This window comes from Phoenix dactylifera, chromosome 17, assembly GCF_009389715.1.
Source record: "Phoenix dactylifera cultivar Barhee BC4 chromosome 17, palm_55x_up_171113_PBpolish2nd_filt_p, whole genome shotgun sequence".
NCBI lineage: Eukaryota > Viridiplantae > Streptophyta > Magnoliopsida > Arecales > Arecaceae > Phoenix > Phoenix dactylifera.
In genome coordinates this window covers 10,481,134-10,500,887 of record NC_052408.1, presented here as the reverse complement: position 1 = coordinate 10,500,887, position 19,754 = coordinate 10,481,134, and the positions used below count along the sequence as shown (strand labels likewise).

Sequence of the window (19,754 nt, the reverse complement as noted above, 5' to 3'; positions counted from 1 at the left end):
AATTTTCCATATGAAAATATGTTGAAGCATGTTAATTAATTGCTTATGATTTATACATGCTATGAGATAGCCATGATGCATAATAGTTTATTTTAGACATGTTAAATGTATGTTACAATTAAAGAATGTGCTAGAGACTAGTAAGCCCTCAATAAAAATTATATTAAGTCATAGTGTTGAAAAACTTTGAGCTAACCCATTCTAGAACAATTAATCTAATTGGTGTCTAAGGAAAGCACTAAAGGTGGTTACTTAATTAGGACCTTACTCTCTGAGTAAGGGGAGCCTCCCACCTGCTTACCTGGCCAATTGTTTGATTGCCTATTATGGATAAGCTTAATATTGATTTAACACTATTGATAGCCTTCCTTCATGCCTCGATATTATTATGTCAAGATCCATGCTAGTTTGTTGTGCTAACACAAGACTTGCAATGGGCACTGATGTTATACTGTCTTGGTGCATTAAGATGCTTATGGCATATTTTAATATATTGCCTTGTTGTGCAACCACAAGGGCAATATTATTCGAATATGACTATATGGAAATGAAGGGTTTGACTTAACTAAAATATTATTGTTTGTTGTGCTAACACAAGGCAATAAGTATTTTAAGAGGACAAGATAAAGTTGAGAATTGCATGAGATGCAATTGGAAAGAGTTTCCTACCTTTGAACTCATAAGAGTTTGTTGTGTAAACACAAGGCTTTTTATGATGAATTAGGATCTCAACCCTACTAAGAAAAATTATATTTTCACGTTTATCATAGGAGAGGGCTATGATATTCGATAAAAATAGTAGGAGACAAATTAGATTAAAGTCCTTATCTAGTTGTAAACATGTCATCATGATTGGTCTGCTTATATTAGTTTTGTTCTTGCATATGTAGAATTATTAAATGGCTTCTTCACTTTCACCAAGAGGCATCTTAGATGCCAACAAGTTGACCGGACCAAACTATGTGGACTGGTTGAGGAATTTAAAGATAGTACTCACTCAGGAGAAAATTTCCTATATACTTGAAACCCCAGATCTTGGAGATCTAGGGGATGATGCTACAGAAGAGGAGGTTGCCACACATAAGATGTGGAAAAATGACAGTGTGACTGTCAAATGTATCATACTTACCTCTATGAACAATGAATTACAGAGGCAACATGAAGGCATGGACACTCAATCCATACTTCTCAATTTAAAAGAGTTGTATGGAGAATAAAGCAGGACTGCTAGGTATGAGATATCTAAGCAGTTGTTTCGTGCTAGAATGAATGAAGGAACTCCAGTGCAAAACCATGTTCTTATGGTTATAGACTTGATCACCAGATTAAGTCAATTAGGTTTTGCTATGGATAGTGAGCTCAGTCAGGATTTGATCCTGCAATCACTGCCTGATTCATTCTCTCAGTTTGTTGTGAACTTTCACATGAACAAGCTGAACACCTCCCTGCCCGAGCTGTTAAATATGCTTAAAACAGCTGAAGGGCATATTAAGAAGGATAAAGGTCCACTCCTTCTTATAAACAGCACCTCTATGAGGAAATCGGGAAATAAGGGTTCTAAGAAACGATTGAACCCCAAGAGTAGCATCAAAAAGAAAAAAGAAAAGAAAAACTCCGGATCAAGTACCTGTTTTCATTGCGGCAAAGCTGGCCACTGGAAAAGGAATTGCAAGAGTTTTCTTGCAAGTATGAAGACCGATGCAAGAGTTGCATCAAAAGGTATGTTTATGTTACATGCCAACTTGTCATTAAGTTCTTCAAATTCAAATTCATGGGTATTGGATACCGGCTGTGGTTTTCACATTTGCAAATCTTTGCATGGACTACAGAAAATTAAAATTTTGAAGAAAGGTGACTTCGAGCTGTATGGCGCTGGAGGAGAGTCCATCCAGGCTGAAGCTGTTGGAACCTACAACTTGGAATTGCCTTCGGGAAAGCTCCTACAATTAGAAGATTGTTATTATATGCCCAAAATTATTAGAAATGTAATTTCCATTCCTTTGTTGTTAAAGAAAGGTTTTGAAATTAATAGAAAGGGCAATGGTTGCTCTATTTATTTTTCTAATAAGCATCTTTGCAATGGCATTATGGAAAATGGTCTTCTAGTTTTATTACTTAATGACAATATCTTTCATATTAATAAAAGCAATAAAAGAAAGAGAGAGGAAGTGAATAATACCCTCTTTTGGCATTGCCGACTTGGTCACATAAGTGAATCAAGAATCAACAAGTTATACAAAGAAGAGTTCTTTGATCCTTATGATTATGAATCATTAGGAACTTGTGAATCTTGTCTTATGGGAAAAATGACCAAGTCTCCATTCACTGGACATGGAGAAAGGGCAAGTGAGTTATTAGGACTTATACATACAGATGTATGTGGTCCTATGACAACTCCAGCTAGAGGTGGATACTCTTACTTCATCACATTCACTGATGATTTATCAAGGCTCGGATTTGTGTATCTTATGAAACATAAATACGAAGCCTTTGATAAGTTTAAAGAGTATCAAAGTATGGTTGAAAAACAAACCGGAAAGTGTATTAAAATCCTTCGATCTGATCGAGAAGGTGAATACCTTTCTAGTAAATTTTTAAATCATCTTAAAGAAAAGGGCATTCTCTCTGAATGGACATCTCCGTATACGCCACAACTAAATGGTGTAGCTGAACGGAGGAATCGTACTCTATTAGATATGGTAAGGTCCATGATGTGCTTTACAGATCTTCCTATTTCCTTCTGGGGTTATGCCTTAGAAACTGCTACATATGTGCTAAACAGGATACCTTCAAAATCTGTATCTAGTACTCCATATGAGATATGGAGAGGTAGAAAGCCCAATCTTAAATATTTTAAAATATGGGGCTGCCAAGCATATGTCAAAAGAAATTTTGGACATAAGCTAAGTGCTAGATCAGATAAATGTACATTTATAGGTTATTCCAAAGAAAGTATTGGATATCTCTTCTATCACCCTACTGAACAAAAGATATTTGTTAGTAGGCATGCCACTTTCTTAGAAAAAGAGTTTATCTTAGAAAAGGGCAGTGAAAGAAGAATTGAACTTAATGAAGTTCAAGACCTACAAATAGAAACACAAGAAATTCTTCAACCAGATGTACCCATTGATGAAGTACAACCACAACACACATCTCCTCTCCAAAGGTCAAATAGAGTGCGAAATGCACCTAAGAGGTATGGGTTTATCATTGAGAATGATGAAGCCCACATCGTCGAAAATGATGATCCTCTGACCTATTCGGAAGCTATCATGAGTAATGACTCTAACAAATGGTTAGAAGCTATGAAATCCGAAATAGACTCTATGTATACCAACCAAGTATGGACTTTGGTTGATGCACCAGAAGGTGTAAACCCTATAGGTTGCAAATGGGTCTATAAAAAGAAGATTGGAGCAGATGGCCAAGTAGAAACCTACAAGGCTAGATTGGTGGCAAAAGGTTTCAGGCAAAAGCAAGGAATTGACTATGATGAAACTTTTTCACCAGTTGCCATGCTTAAATCTATTCGGATTTTGCTTGCAATAGCTGCATACTATGATTATGAAATTTGGCAGATGGATGTCAAAACCGCCTTCCTTAATGGTTATCTTGAGGAAGAGGTTTACATGGCACAGCCAGAAGGATTTGTCTCAAGTGGGAGAGCAAATCAAGTATGCAAGCTTAAGAGATCCATTTATGGATTAAAGCAAGCATCGAGGAGTTGGAACATCCGTTTTGATACAACAGTCAAAGAGTTTGGTTTTATCAAAAATGTGGATGAACCATGTGTGTACAAGAAGACTAGTGGGAGTGTCGTTGTCTTCTTAATATTGTATGTAAATGACATACTAATCATTGGAAATGATATTCCAATGTTACAATCGGTCAAGACTTGGCTATCAAAAAGCTTTTCCATGAAAGACTTGGGAGAAGCATCCTATATACTTGGTATAAAGATCTATAGGGATAGATCTAAAAGGATGCTAGGCTTGTCCCAATCTAAGTACATAGATCGTGTGCTGAAAAGATTCAGCATGGAAGAAAGTAAAAGAGGTTACTTACCTATGAGTCATGGCATACGTCTCTCTAAGAAGATGTCTCCTAAGATATCTGAAGAGAGGAATAGAATGAATTCTATTCCCTATGCTTCGGCAGTAGGATCAATTATGTATGCTATGCTATGTACTAGGCCTGATGTTGCTTATGCCTTAGGCATAACAAGCAGATTCCAGGCTGATCCAGGAGAAAATCATTGGATAGCTGTGAAAAATATTCTTAAGTACTTAAGAAGGACTAAAGATATTTTTCTAGTTTATGGAGGATCTGAGTTGAAACTAGAAGGATTTTCCGATTCTAGTTTTCAATCAGATCCAGATGATAGCAAGTCCACTTCAGGGTATGTCTTTACCCTAAATGGTGGTGCAGTGAGCTGGAAGAGTTCCAAGCAGCAAACTGTAGCTGACTCAACTACTGAGGCAGAATACATCGCTGTAAGTGAAGCCGCTAAGGAAGCTGTCTGGATGAAGAAGTTCATCGCTGAGTTGGGAGTAGTTCCTGAGATTGCTGGACCAGTTTTAGTTTATTGTGACAACACTGGAGCTGTTGCTCAAGCAAAGGAACCAAGATCTCATCACAAATCCAAGCACATTCTAAGACGCTTCCACCTCGTTCGAGAGATCGTCGAGAGACAAGACATAGTCATTGAACGAGTAGACACAAAGAACAACTTAGCAGACCCGTTCACTAAAGCTCTACCACAACAGCAGTTCGATCGCCACCTCGATTGTATGGGGATAAAATATAAGAGCGATTGGCTTTAGTGCAAGTGGGAGATTGAAAAAGTAGATGCCCTACAAGCCAATCGCAATATGTATTGCGAAAGATTTTTTCTTTTGATTTGTCCAAATCATGTACATGACATTTAAATATGAATAAAGGCGTTATGTTTTATCATATGCTGTTGATTATATTTATGATAAACTCCTTAGATTAGGGCAATGTTTTTAAGACTATGATGAGATCATACTAGTGAGACTTAAAATCCTAAAATCCTAATCTTAAATATTTCCAGTCATTGGTACATTGAGTCGGGGATCAATGATTACCGGAAAGACTGGCATGTCTTATGTATGCTCGATGCAGAGGATGATTGATCTCACAATCATTTGTGTGGAGACACTAATACAAAGATGTGGGTGCTCATTAGAGGAATGAGTTCACTGAATTGACCTACAAAGAGAAATCTTATGAAGTCTTACTTACATGTCAAAAGATGATTCTCTTAGTGGGAGTTGTGCAACTGATCCTATGACCTGAGATCACCATGGTATCTTGTACACATGAACCCATATTTTGGTTTACACTCATTCATGACAATAAGTTATGTACGAGGTCTTCTGGATATGGTGAATTGTGTACGAAGATTATGAGTAGGTCAACAAGGAATTAATCACTTCTAGTAAGAGAAGATAGCATCCTATTTATTCTAATCATATGATAATTCAGGAAGCCTTTGATCAAAGCAGAATGAAAATTAGAAAGAGTTTCTAATGTTTCATTATTTGAATTATCATTAAAAGATTGAGAAAAATATGAATATGAAATTAAGTTTGACATATATTCATACTCATATACATATTTGGGATGCAGTTTGATTAAAGGATTGAATTGCATGGTAACTTGCCACTGAAGGGTATTTTTGGTATTTCCACCAAATTTCATATTTTTCGGGTAGACATGACACGTTGCTAGACGTCAATCTTGTTTTATAGGTTTGATCAAATTAAAGAATTTAATACGATCACCAATTAGAAAGGATTCTAATTGTTAAGTTCGGGTTCGCGCAGTTTGGACTTAAATCGATTAGAAGAGTTCTAATCAAGTTGGGTCAACTCGCACTCACACCTATTGCTGGCTAAGTATGGAACCCAATGGATCACACACAAGAAAACTTATCAAGGGTCTAATTAGATTAGATCATGTTTGCAAGATAAACATCCTAGCAGGTGTTGCAAACCTTAGCTCCTGATTCGAATTGGATTCGAATCTGATTCGAATTGGATTCGAATCTGATTCGAATTGGATTCGAATCTGATTCGAATTGGATTCGAATCTGATTCGAATTGGATTCGAATCTGATTCGAATTGGATTCGAATCTGATTCGAATTGGATTCGAATCTGATTCGAATTGGATTCGAATCTGATTCGAATTGGATTCGAATCTGATTCGAATTGGATTCGAATCTGATTCGAATTGGATTCGAATCTAATTCTTAATTGATCTAATTTGATTAGATCATATTCTAATATGGGTTAGCCAAGAGTTGGCACCTAATTGGCTTGGTTTGAGTCTAATTGGATTAGATTTAATAAATCATTCAATCTAGACCGTTAGATCTTGATCTACCGTTGGATGAAGACATAATGGAGAGTTGGTTTAACCCAATTGGATTGGGTTAGAGGATGGCTACCATAATTGACCATTGGATCTTAATCCCACCATTGGATGAAGACATAATGGGTCAAGTGAATGGCGCCTTGCATTGGAGCCCTTGGATCATCATCATGAAAGATCAAGAGGTGAGGCGTGATGGACATGTGATTAGCATGTGATGTTGACTTGGTCAAAATATGGCACCACATGAAAGGACATATTATTTGATGCACCTCCTCACTTGATCTGCACCTCCTCTTATTTGATATGGCCCTTTAGATGATGCCCTTTCATGAGAGGATGTGTGGATGGGATGCATCCCTTGGAGATGCATCCCTACACCTATTATAAATAGGTTAGCACTTCATGGGTTTCATCATTCCAACTCCACCCCACTCCTCTCTTCTTTCTTTCTTACATTAGTTTCTTTCTTTCTAGCATTGCTTCTAGTGTGTCCTAAGCCAAGACAAGGTGGTCTTCTTTAGGACAAAAGGATTAGAAGTGATTTTAGAAGGTTAAAGAAAAATAGAAAGAAAGGAAAGCAAGCCATTAGAGTTCTTTAAGAATTCTGCATTAAGGATCAAAGTCTTTGGAGCTAAAGTCTTGATTAAGTTTTCGTGTGGATCACCATTGGAGGGCGGACACTTGGACGCCTCGTGGAGATTGTACACTTTGGATTAGCGTTTGAGGTATTCTACTAATTCTGCATTTATTTTATATCATTTGATTGTAATCATTAAGGTGATCTAGGCTTAAAAGGGTTTCATGCATAAGGACTTTATTAAGAAATTTTTAAAATCCCTAGCTTCCGCTGCGCATTATAACATGCTAAAACCCTTCACTCCCTGCACTGGAGTTTCCAGATCTGGCACAGGCTTGTTGTTCTTCTCTTGAGAGAGCCCTTCTAGCTTCCACCTGGATAATCACATAAAGAATTACAGCATTGGAAGAAGAGACCATTTATCTAGATCAGACTCATGCAAAATATTAATGATATATCTCAACGAAAACACTAAAATTAATCATATATATGATCCTTCCACTAAATGTTTTGGCAACATGACTCTCTAAATCATGATAAAAAGAAATGTGCCAATGCATTAGCAAAACATCACATGACATGTACATGAAAACATGCAAGCCATCAACCACTAAACAAGCCATCAGGAGCTTAACAAAGCATGCTTAACAGGTGACACAAAAAAGGCATATGAATAAAGAAAACAAAATGTTTAGCACTTCATACTAATTTTCCTAATTCAAAACAAAAATGCAGACCATAGTAAATTCCATCTGCAGATGGAGCAAACCTTCACTGCACGTAGTATGCTAGTGCAGAGCAAGTCAAATATGTAAACATCTGTAAATAGGATCATAAACAGAACCATGAAGGATAGCGTACCTGGATCCATGGATTTTCTGAATGATCAACACTTCTTTTTCTCCCTCTTGACCCCTGTTCAAACACCCAGTGATGGAGACCGATTTTGTGTTCTCGTTATAGGCAGAGGGTGAGACCCATTCGAATATCCTACCATCAAGGATATTATGCTTCCACTTCTCTAGGAGTCAGTTACGATAATCATCTTGTAACTGACCACGTTATGGTCATGTGGGTCAAAACCCAACATCCTCCCACTTGGCCCATATGACCATACTTTGGTTAGAATGATATAAACATTAGGCGCGCATCATTCCAATCCACAATCAGTTAGGTTATCATAATACCATAATTAAATAACTTACTAATGCGAGTCAAGGCGGTTCCATATCAACATAATGACATAGTTCCTTCTAAGTACCCAATACTAGCAAATTATTTAACCACAGTCCATAAATGAGAAGTGTCTTTAATGGTCAAACATTATGTCTTTGTTAGAGACAATTCCTATAATCATACATTCAAACCCATACATGTACATATATTTGAAGAACAGGAAAATCAGAAACATTATCAATTATATCTAAGTGTCAAAGAAATAAACATAATACAATCCTCAATTAATATCATGGATTACAACTAAGACCCATTCTTTCAACATGCTCTTTATAAGTCTTCGGTTGTAAACCTTTTGTTAAAGGATCTGCAATCATGAGCTCTGTCCTCATATTTTCTATAGACACATTTTGTTTTTGAACTTCCTCCTTGACAACAAAATATTTAAGCTCAATGTGCTTGGCACCATTAGAATATTTGTCGTTTCTGAAGAAATGGACGGCTGCAGTATTGTCACAAAAGATTCTCAACGGCCTGGCAATAGAGTCGACAATCCCAAGCCCCGATATGAAGTTACGCAACCACAAACTATGAACCGTGACCTCAAAGCATGCCACAAATTCTGCTTCCATGGTGGATGAAGCAGTGCTTGTTTGTTTGGCACTTTTCCATGAGATTGCTCCTCCAGCTAATAGGAACAAATAGCCAGATGTTGACTTTCTACTATTCACACATCTAGCAAAGTCTGAATCCGAATAGCCAATCACCTCAAGGCTATCTGACTTTCTATATGTAAACATGTAATTCTTTGTTCCTTGTAAATATCTCATCACCTTCTTTGCAGCTTTCCAGTGATCCATCCCTGGATTACTTTGGTATCTGCCTAGCATTCCAACTGCAAAACTGATGTCTGGTACAGGTCTGAGCATACATCAAGCTACCAACTGCAGAAGCATAAGGTATATTTTCCATCTGCTTATGTTCGAATTCATTTTGTGGGCATTGCATGAGACTAAATTTAACTCCTTTCTGAATTGGAACAATACTGGCTGAACAGTTCTCCATACCAAATTTCTCTAGAACTCTGTCTATATATGCCTTTTGAGACAACCCTAACAATCCACGTGATCAATCACGAAATATTTCAATGCCTATCACGTAGGTTGCCTCATTCATATCTTTCATTTCAAAATTCTTTGAAAGAAAAACTTTAGTTTCATACAATAAGCCAAGATCACTACTGGAAGCAATATATCATCAACATATAGGACCAGAAAGATAAACTTGCTCCCACTGACCTTCAGGTATATACACCGATCAACAGTGTTTTTCTTAAAACCAAAGGAAGTGATGGTATCATTGAACTTGCGATACCATTGTCGGGAAGCTTGTTTAAGATCATATATTGACTTCTTTAATTTGCAAACTACGTGTTCTTTTTCCTTTAATGGAAAACCTTCGGGCTGGTCCATATAAACTTCTTCATCTAAACTCCCATTTAGAAAAGCAATTTTTATATCCATTTGGTGCAACTCTAAATCATAATGTGCAACCAAAGCCATAATGATTCTAAATGAGTCCTTTTTAGATACAGAAGAAAAGGTCTCTTTATAATCAATGCCTCCTTTCTGAGTGAAACCTTTAGCCACTAGTCTAGCTTTATGTCATTCAACATTACCCTTTGAGTCGAGCTTGGTCTTAAAGGCCCACTTACACCCAATTGTCTTACAACCTTCGGGCAAATCAATGACATCCCAGACTTCATTCTGATCCATTGATTTCAACTCATCTTTCATGACATCAATCCATTTAGTAGAATCAACACTTTCTATGGCTTGTTTAAAAGAAACCGGATCTTTTTTTATCCCTATATCAAAATCAAATTCATGTAGATAAACCATATAATCATTTGGAATGGCAGAACTTCTTTCTCTTTGAGATCTCCTTAATGTCATTCCTTGTGATTCTTCTACAACTTGTTCAGTGTGAACTTTATTATGGAGTGTTTGATCATTAATTTGTTGTTCATTGTTATTAAACTGTGTGACAACTGTAGGAACAACAATTTTCTTAGAAGTCATGGGTAAAGGGACTTGCATCCTAACTTCTTGAATTTTCACATTTTGTGGTTTATCACTCCCACTGGTTTCACCATTCTCAATGAGTTTGACATTACCGGTCTCTATAATTCTCGTACTATGGTTAGGACAGTAAATCCTATACCCTTTAGATTTTTCGGGATAACCTATAAAGTATCCGCTAACCATTCTAAAATCCAATTTCTTTTCATGTGGATTATAAATTCTGGCCTTCGCTGGACAACCCAAAACATGCAGGTGTCTTAAACTCGATTTCCTTCCTGTCCATAACTCAAAGGGAGTTTTTGGAACTGTCTTACTAGGAACCCGGTTTAATATGTATACAGTGGTCTTAAGGGCTTCCATCCACAACGATATGGGTAACGGAAAATTACTTAACATACTCCTAACCATATCCATAAGTGTACGATTACGCCTTTCAGCTACTCCATTCTGTTGTGGTGTTCCCGGCATAGTGTATTGGGCACGTATGCTATGCTTTTCTAAGAGTTTAGCAAATGGGCTAGGGTGTTGTCCTGTTTCATCATACCTACCATAATATTCACCACCGCTATCAGACCTGACAATTTTTACCTTTCTATCTAATTGTCTTTCAACCTCAGTAATGTATACCTCTAGGACATCCACTGCCAGAGATTTTTCATGCAACAAATAGACATAACCATAACGTAAAAAATCATCAATAAAAGTGATAAAATACTTCTCTCCACCAAATAATGGGGAGTCAAAAGGCCCACAAATGTCTGTATGGATAATTTCAAGAAGTTTTTCACTTCTTGTGGCAACTTTCTTTGTGTGTTTGGTTTGCTTTCTCTTAATGCAGTCCACACACATACCGAGATCAGTAAACTCTAAGTTTGACAAAATTTCATCCTTCACTAATCTCTCTAACCTTTCTTTGGATATATGACCCAATCTTTTATTCCACAAGTTAGAAGATCTTTCATTTATTAGGTTTCGTTTAATTCCAACATTACGATGCAAGGTCATAAGAGTTTCAGCAAAGTGATTATCAAGATTTACTTTATATAAACCATCACACAAGACACCAGAACCAAGGAAGACATTGTCTTTGAAAAGATGCAAACTACCATTCCCAATTTTAAAAAAATATCCTTCAACATCAAGTTTAGAAACAGAAATTAAATTTCTAGAAATAGAAGGAACATAAAGAGTCTGAAGCAAATCTAAATGACAACCAGTATTTAAAAACAAACGATAGGTTCCAACAGCTGTTACAGGAACTTTAACCCCATTCCCCAAAACGATAAAACTCTCATTTGGATCTTGCATCTGGGTTGTAAGGAATCCCTGCATCGTAGTGAAAACATGAACATTAGAACCTGAGTCAAACCACCAAGTATTAGAAGGAACTTCAGTAAGGTTTGATTCAAAACATACATAAGCCAAAGGCTTGCCTTTCTTTTCAAACCATGCCTTGCGTTTATGGCAGTCCGTCTGATAGTATCCCAATTTCTTGCAAAAATGACATCTATCTTTGTTTTGTTTCTTCTTATGAACCTCGGTATCATGATGAGGCTCTTTACCCTTGGATGGTCCACTCTTCATGCCCTTTCTTGTCTTCTTCCATTTCTTCTTGGTTTCATGACTTACAAGATTGACAGAATGATGTCCTTGTTGCTTAAGTCTTATCTCCTCTTGAACAAGCATACTGGTCATTCATTCACATTCCACTTATCTTTAATAGTGTTATAGTGAATTTGAAATGATCCAAATTGAGGAGGCAAGGAGTTCAAAATAAATTGAACTAAAAAGGATTCATTCACATCCATCCCAAGAGCCTTCAGTTTAGCAGCTATATTTGTCATTTCAAGAATATGCTCTTGCATCCCACGAGTACCATCAAATTTTATGGTGGTAAGCTTAGCCATTAATGTCCCAGCCAGAGACTTATCAGCAGATCGGAAACGTTCTTCCATAGTTTTCAATAATGCTTGAGCACTGTCACATTCAGGAAGCGTTGACTTGATATTGTTCGCTATACTCATCCGCATAAACATAATGCTCAATCTGTTCGACCTTTCCCAAGTCTTATAAAAAGATCTTTCTTCCGAGCTGCTCAAATCAATAATGTCAGCCGGTTTCTCAGATCGGAGTGCTAAATCAAGATCCAGAACACCTAGGTGAAACTGGACTTGTTCATTCCACTCGGAGAAATTAGTTCCATTAAAGATCGTACAGATGAAGCTTGCGAATGAAGCGAAACAGGAATAGATACTGCAATAAGAAAATCGACAATAAAAAAATGCTTACAACATTAATACTTTGAGTTAGCAATAATGATGAATAACATAAACAGTGTTACCATAATACACCTTTGGGTAGTAATTATGAAACACTAAATTACTATTATGGTGATTCCCAATTCACCTAGGAATAATTAATGATATAGGTCCAAAATTCAAATAGGTTTGTTGCCTTTGAGCATCCAATACCTATTAAATCAAGGATACTCATTAATTATCCTAACTTAGCAAATCAATCATTTGAAAGTGGTGCACCTTTGGGCCAATCCATAATATCTCATGATTGAAAAACTGTAAGTCAATATTTGCAAAATCACTATCCTAATACCTGGGATTAGAGTATTTGATGACTTGATATCTATTAAACATTCTAGTTGGGTTACTTTGGCAACTACCAAACTATTTCATAATATAGACATCAAATTAAAATAATGACATTGCATATAATTGACAATTCATAATATGACAAATTAAAATAAAACTTGTATTTAATATTTTACTAATCTACACAATCAGTACATGTGTCACATTATGCTATCAAGTATACTAAAATGTAAAATAAATGATAGAAAATTTTATCACATCACCCTACAAGAACCTCTGCATAAATAATATGTTTTACAGGGACTAAATTAACATATTTTAAGGACCTTTGCATAAATAATATGCTTTATAGGGACTAAATTAAAATATTTTGATTCTTATAGCCCTGGAAGGATGTCAGCATAAATAAAATGTTTCACAGGGGCTTAACAGAAACAATTTCATCCCTCTAAGGACTTCAGTATAAATAAAATATTTCACAGGAACTTAACAGAAATATTTTCATCTTTTAACAGCCCTCTAAGACTTCAGTATAAATAGAATGTTTCATAGGGACTTATCAGAAACATTTCCTTCCTTTAACAACCCTGAAAGGGCATAAATAAAAGGTTTCATAGGGGCTTAACTAAAAATTTTCCTTTTATTGGCCAAACGAATTCGAGTTTCGGATTGAAACCCAAAAACCCGAACCCGTTATGCCCTTTTTTTTAAATGTAAACGGGTTACTGATTCCTGGTTCGGGTCGAAACCCAAAACCCGAAACCCGTTTTGCCTTAAATTATTTTTTTGTTTAAATGGGAAGAGGAGACGGGTCGGCCCGAACCGTCTTCTTCCTCTTTTAGCGGCGGGCTAGGGTTCCGCCGAACCCAGCCCGCCTGCCTCCGATCACCGGGCGGCGAGTGCGCCGCCTGCCTCCGGTGGACTCGCCGCCCGATGGCGAGCCCACCAGCGGTCGCACGCCACCAGGGGCAACGCCGACGGGTTGGGGTTCCGCTGAACCAAACCCGTCGGCCCTTAGGAGCGGCGATCGGCGTTCATGCCGCCTGCCGCCGGATGCAACGCTGCCCGACGGCGACTACCCGAGCGATCGAGCCACCCGCAGGAATCCACCGCCCGACGGCGATCATCCTGTAAGAGTTTTTTTTATATATAATCTATGAAGTGTGTGATGGAGGCCATGGACGGCGGCTACGCCGGATCCTTTGATGGCTCTCGGCGCCATATGCCGGCCAAATCCGGCATTGGGATGGGATGGAAGCCATGGCCGAGAGTCGATGCCGGATCCCGTATCGGCTCTCGGTGGCATATGCCGTCCAGATTCGGCATTGGGATGGTCCAACCCTGTGACGGCCGGCCAAGCAACCATTGCCTTGTCCCTGCTGCCGTGGAGGACTGTCCATGGCTTGATGGATTGTCAAATAATAGGCCTTTTACCGTGATCTAGTTCTACCCTTTTACCATGATCTAGTTCTAGAATGAACCATGCTCTGATACCACGTGTAAACATCTGTAAATAGGATCATAAACAGAACCATGAAGGATAGCGTACCTGAATCCATGGATTTTCTGAACGATCAACACTTCTTTTTCTCCCTCTTGACCCCTGTTCAAACACCCGGTGATGGAGACCGATTTTGTGTTCTCGTTATAGGCAGAGGGTGAGACCCATTCGAATATCCTACCATCAAGGATATTATGCTTCCACTTCTCTAGGAGTTAGTTACGATAATCATCCTGTAACTGACCACGTTATAGTCATGTGGGTCAAAACCCAACAATATATCTCAAAGTGACTCAAACAAGTTATTATAGAAAATAGTTCAGCAGGTTAAAGAACATTGAAATACAAACATGGCATGCCAGAAAAGAAAAATACGTGCAATATACTAGTGTAGAGTAAATCAGATATCTCAAAATGACTCAATCAAGATATTATAGTAAATAGTTCAGCAGATTAAAGAACATTGAAACACAAACAAGGCATGCCAAAACAAAAAAAGTTAAAAGGCACAAACTGCAGCAGATCTGACATTGATATTTGCAACTATTGTTAAACAAAGAATTCTGAACAAAATACAATAATAAATGCCCAGCTCACTGAAAACAGTTGACAGACAGCCGATATCAAGAACAGTCATGCAGACTGTTCTGTTCACATGTTTGAATTGGACAACTAATCAATCAAATTTACCACATTCTCATCCCTTTTAACTGCATTGCAAACAAATGGCAGCAACATATCAAATACGAGTATTTGCAATGCTATGCAACTGCTAAAAAGTAATAAAAAGAATAATAGGATTCAACAAGAGCATAATCAATTGCAACATATGCCATTTAAAGCAAATGAAATAACTCTTCGCAGAAAGCCGATCTACTTCCCACATAATCTCTCAATATACACGATGAACAGCAAGGTCCAAACTCACCAATCTAAAATCACAAAACCCAGCACCAGAAACCATGAGTTTTTCTTTCTCTTTTTCCTTAAAAGACTTCTGTGACACAGAAATCCAAGAAACTCCAAAACTCAAACGTCAAGAACCCACGACCTCACATCAGAATTGACAGAATAGCACAAAATCCCTAGCGGTTCATAGAAAAACTCACAAGATTCGAGCGACTAGCAAAGAACCCGAAACCCCGAAACAGGGAATCCCATCCAAAGCCCAAGAAAAGTTTCGAGATGCTATTATTCCGGACAAATGTGCATATAAAGAAGAAAGATGAAGTATCCCACAAAAGACCTTAAGACTAAAACCCCCAAAAACAGAAACATTAGGATTTCAAAAGACAACAATGATCCCATACAGCAACGCCGATGATTCAAATATCGATCGAAACAAGGAAAACGCCACGATTTCCCTACCGATCTCTAAAAGACCAGCATATTCAAGAAATTAGCAAAGAAACCCACCCAAAACCATAGAAGAAAATAACGAACTAACAAGCTCATCAAGAAGAGAATCCTAAAAGAAAAAGAAAGAAGAAGAACCCTAGAATCAAGAAAGGAACTCCAAGAGCAACAAAAACAAGAAAAGGGATCGATCAAATAAATCAGCGAAGGAAGAGAGAGAGAGAAACCGATCGGATCGGAGAGAAAAAGAAAGAAGAAAAGGCATCGATTCGATCGAGGAACTAACGGTGCGACCGTCGATGGTGTGCTTGTCCTGCAGGACGCGGTAAAGGAAGGAGAGGTCGGCGAAGACGACGAATCCGAACCCCCGGGGGCGCCCCGTCACCCTGTCCCTCATGATCACCGTCTGCAGAACCTCGCCGTACTTGCCGAAATACTCCTTGAGCCGTTCCTCCGTCGCGTCCCAAGCTATCCCCCGACGAACAGCTTCCCCTGCTCCGATTCCATTCTCTCCTCGCCTCTCGCTCCGGCTGGCCCCCCAGTCCCACCCACCAAAACTCTCCGCTCTCCTCCTCTTCCTCCTAAACTCCTCTCTCTCTCTCTCTCTCTCTAAACCTAAAGAAAGAAAGATCGGAGAGCGTAGGTAGAGGACCGACCCCTCCCGCGGTGGACAAAATAACTCTCTGCGGGGAGGGGTAGAACGGGAAGGAGGCAGATGGGGGGAGCGTTCCATTATCATTTGGAGGGCGGGAAAGGATGGATCAGACGGTTGGGATGGAGGGCCCGATCGAGTTAGGGAATGAACGGTTGGTACTTGTTTGAAGGTGGATAATGAATGGACCCAGGGTTCTTGCCGTTTTTGGTTGGTCCCCTTTTCCTTTTTCTTTTCTTAGGCTTTTCCTGCCCGTAGTATAAAAAAATATAAAATATATAAATAAATCTATTTTATTCTATAAACTTAAGTTTTTAGGATAAATGATGATTTCAACATGGTATCAGACAGATATTCTAAAATTATTAAAAATTTCACATGTTGGGCTCACTCATTAAAAAAAAAATCTTCCCTATATGAGAAAAAGTATAAGAAAATATAAAATATATAAATAAATCTATCTTATTCTCTGAGCTTAAGCTTTTAGGACAAGTGGTGACTTCAACCTATAACCTTCTCGAAATGAGAGTTTAGCATGGTCCGCTACTCTAGCTGTCGTAGTAGATGTTGGAAAGATGGTAGGTGCTCATCATACCATGTTGAAATGCTTCCATCTAGACTTCTATGTTTTCATGCAGCCAATCGGGTGAAATAAAAAGGACGCAATGCTGATATGGAACAGAGTAAGTTAATTAATATCAAACACTGCTTGCCACTAAAGCCTTTTGGCAATGCTGTTGTTCGTTTGATTGATTCATAACATACATAAATACCACCAAACAACCGAAAATTACATATAATAGTTTGTCTTTCACCCCCAAGCCTGTTTGGGCTAAAATTTTGCTGCATTTCGATAAACTGCAAGCCGTGGATCTAGGTGTCTGTTTCTTCCTGGGCATCCGCTGCATGATGTTCCTCCGTTGATTCTTTGTTCAACTTAAATGCCTCAGCTTTATAGACATAAGGCTTACCGACAAATAAGAAGAATATCAAATTCAAGAAACCGAGGAATGCAAGAAATGCGTAGTAGTAATCTAGATGCGAGGCATTGACATTATCCAAAATCCATCCCCCGGACCATTTCTATGGGTGATCTTAGAAACAGTCGAAAGGAGAAAATTGTTGAGAAAGTTTCCTGACTCTGTTAGTAGCCAGCTGATGCGATTGGGGAAAAGTAAAAATTTCTTCAATATATTCAACTCGAATCTTTTTTAAAAAATAGACGAAGATAAAGAAATTTTGAAAGTAGATTTTTAAGTTTTTTTTCTTTCTTTGATGATTCACCACTTACATTGAGGTACATGGCCCTCATTTATAATACTAGTGAGGTTCTACTTCTTACAATTTGGGTTGGATTCCTCTTATAGTTCGAATATATCCTAAAATAAATATGATTAATAAAAATATTATAAAAAAGTTAAAATTTAGAAATAATCTAAAAAAACTAAAATTTGTATATAAAGAAAACAAAATTACAATTTTACCCATCTCAATCCGTCTTAACTTGGCTCATCTAACTTTATCTGTCCTGTTCCAAGACAAGTATGGATATGTGGTTCTCAATTATAGGATAAGTGCGGATAATAGCCTATTCGTTCTATACACACCCAATTGCCATCAAATCAGACTAATTTTATATGTTCCGTCTAACTTTATACGTCTAATTTCTCTCTACACTAGTTAATTACCATGCAAAGGACGGTATGGAATCGTTTATAACATAACATGTATTGAAACCATGATCGATTGAAAGAGCTAAACTCCTCAAATAAGACAAGGTACTTCGCGCGCTCACCTAACTAATAAGTTTTCCCTTCTCATTTCTTCCTTTTTGAAAGGACAAGAAGGCTCTTGCAGCAGAGCGATCCACGCTATATTTGATTGGTATCACCCAGAGCCGAGATGACATTTCAACCGTAGAGCACACTATGTTCACGCATATGACACGGTACCCAGCATGACACCCTCCAAATGCCATCCAGGGCCCACATGCAGGTGAAAGGCTAGCCGCTCACGTGCAAGTACAAAAGTGCACGTGAGAAGATTCGTAGCCAAGCATTCCGCGCGCCCTAAAACTCACCACGAATGATCCATCCAGATTTCCATCGTGTGGCTTCTAAACCGAAGGCTCCAATTGCGTCCTACTTCCCACCTCTCTTCCCCTCTACCCTCCCCTGCATCTCTTTCTTCAATTAAACCTGCGCTGCTCTCCCTGCTTCATGGCTGCCTCTATATCGGCCGCAGGGCTCAAAGCCCTGCCCTCCGCCGTCCATGGAAGCTGGACAACTTCGCTTGCCGGCGACGACCGAGCAGCGCTGACCAAGTCAGTGCCGTCATATGTTCGCGTTGCTCGGCCTCCAAGGTCTCGGCCTAGGATGGGCAACGTCAACGAAGGCAAAGGTCTCTTCGCACCGTTGGTCGTTCTCACCCGCAACATCCTCGGCAGGAAGCGGTTCAATCAGCTGCGAGGCAAGGCCATAGCTCTCCATTCACAGGTATTAGCACATAGAGTGGCTACGTAAAGGAAAGAATAGAGATTCTGATGGTATGCGGTATGTTGTGTGCAGGTGATTACAGAGTTCTGCAAGACTATAGGTGCTGATAATAAGCAAAGGCAAGGGCTGATCCGCCTGGCCAAGAAGAATGGAGAAAAGCTTGGTTTTCTTGCATAAGATGAATTTTGTCAGCAGCTTGGTTTTCTTCTTCTTCTTCTTCTTCTTCTTCTTCTTTTCAAGAAAAGGGAACATGGTGTAAGTGAGATTACTATGTGAGATTTTGCATAACTTGTCAAAGCTTTCAAATCAAAAAATCTCTTTCCCTGGATCTAAGTGAGATTGAAGCAGTTTTTTATGGTGTCGGATTTAGTCACCACAGTGCCTCCAGTTGATAACAGAAGAATTAGTGCAAGAAAGAACAGAGAAGAAACATCAACCAGGAAGTGCAGAGAAATCAAGCACCAGAATGCTCCAAGGGATTGTTAATATTAGATCTTTATTGAGCTCGACGATGATGGACTCAGGACCGGAGTAAAAAGGAACTCAAATGTCACGTTTACTCTTATAAGGGGTTTCCTGAGAAAATTTATTTCATCACTTGTTCATAATTGACATCATGAGATTTTTTGAAATAACCACTCGTGAAGTGTGGAAGTGGTGATATCATACTAAAGTTTCTAAAGTTCCAAGAGATGGTTTTTTCGCCCTACCAAAAAAAAAAAAAACAGAACTACTCCCAACAACCAGGTGATGAAGGATATTTCTAATAACCTCCTGAGACATGTCACAATTACATTTGAGTTTCTAAACGTCCATTATAAAAATTCTGAACTAGTATTTGGATTTCGAATGCCCAAATTAATGCAAATCTTTTTAACACAAACCAAGGTTTAGTTCCTTGGAAAG

General features: G+C 38.4%; 1 protein-coding gene across 1 annotated transcript; it reads left to right on the top strand.

Annotated features, from left to right (window-relative positions):
- Positions 1-18,438: 18,438 nt before the first annotated feature.
- On the top strand, positions 18,439-19,378 carry LOC103711843 (protein PROTON GRADIENT REGULATION 5, chloroplastic-like). Its single transcript, XM_008798138.4, has 2 exons — positions 18,439-18,848; positions 18,921-19,378. Exons 1-2 carry the CDS (start codon positions 18,573-18,575, stop codon positions 19,023-19,025), a joined length of 381 nt encoding a protein of 126 aa, XP_008796360.1. The 5' UTR covers positions 18,439-18,572; the 3' UTR covers positions 19,026-19,378.
- The last annotated feature ends 376 nt before the right edge of the window (positions 19,379-19,754 follow it).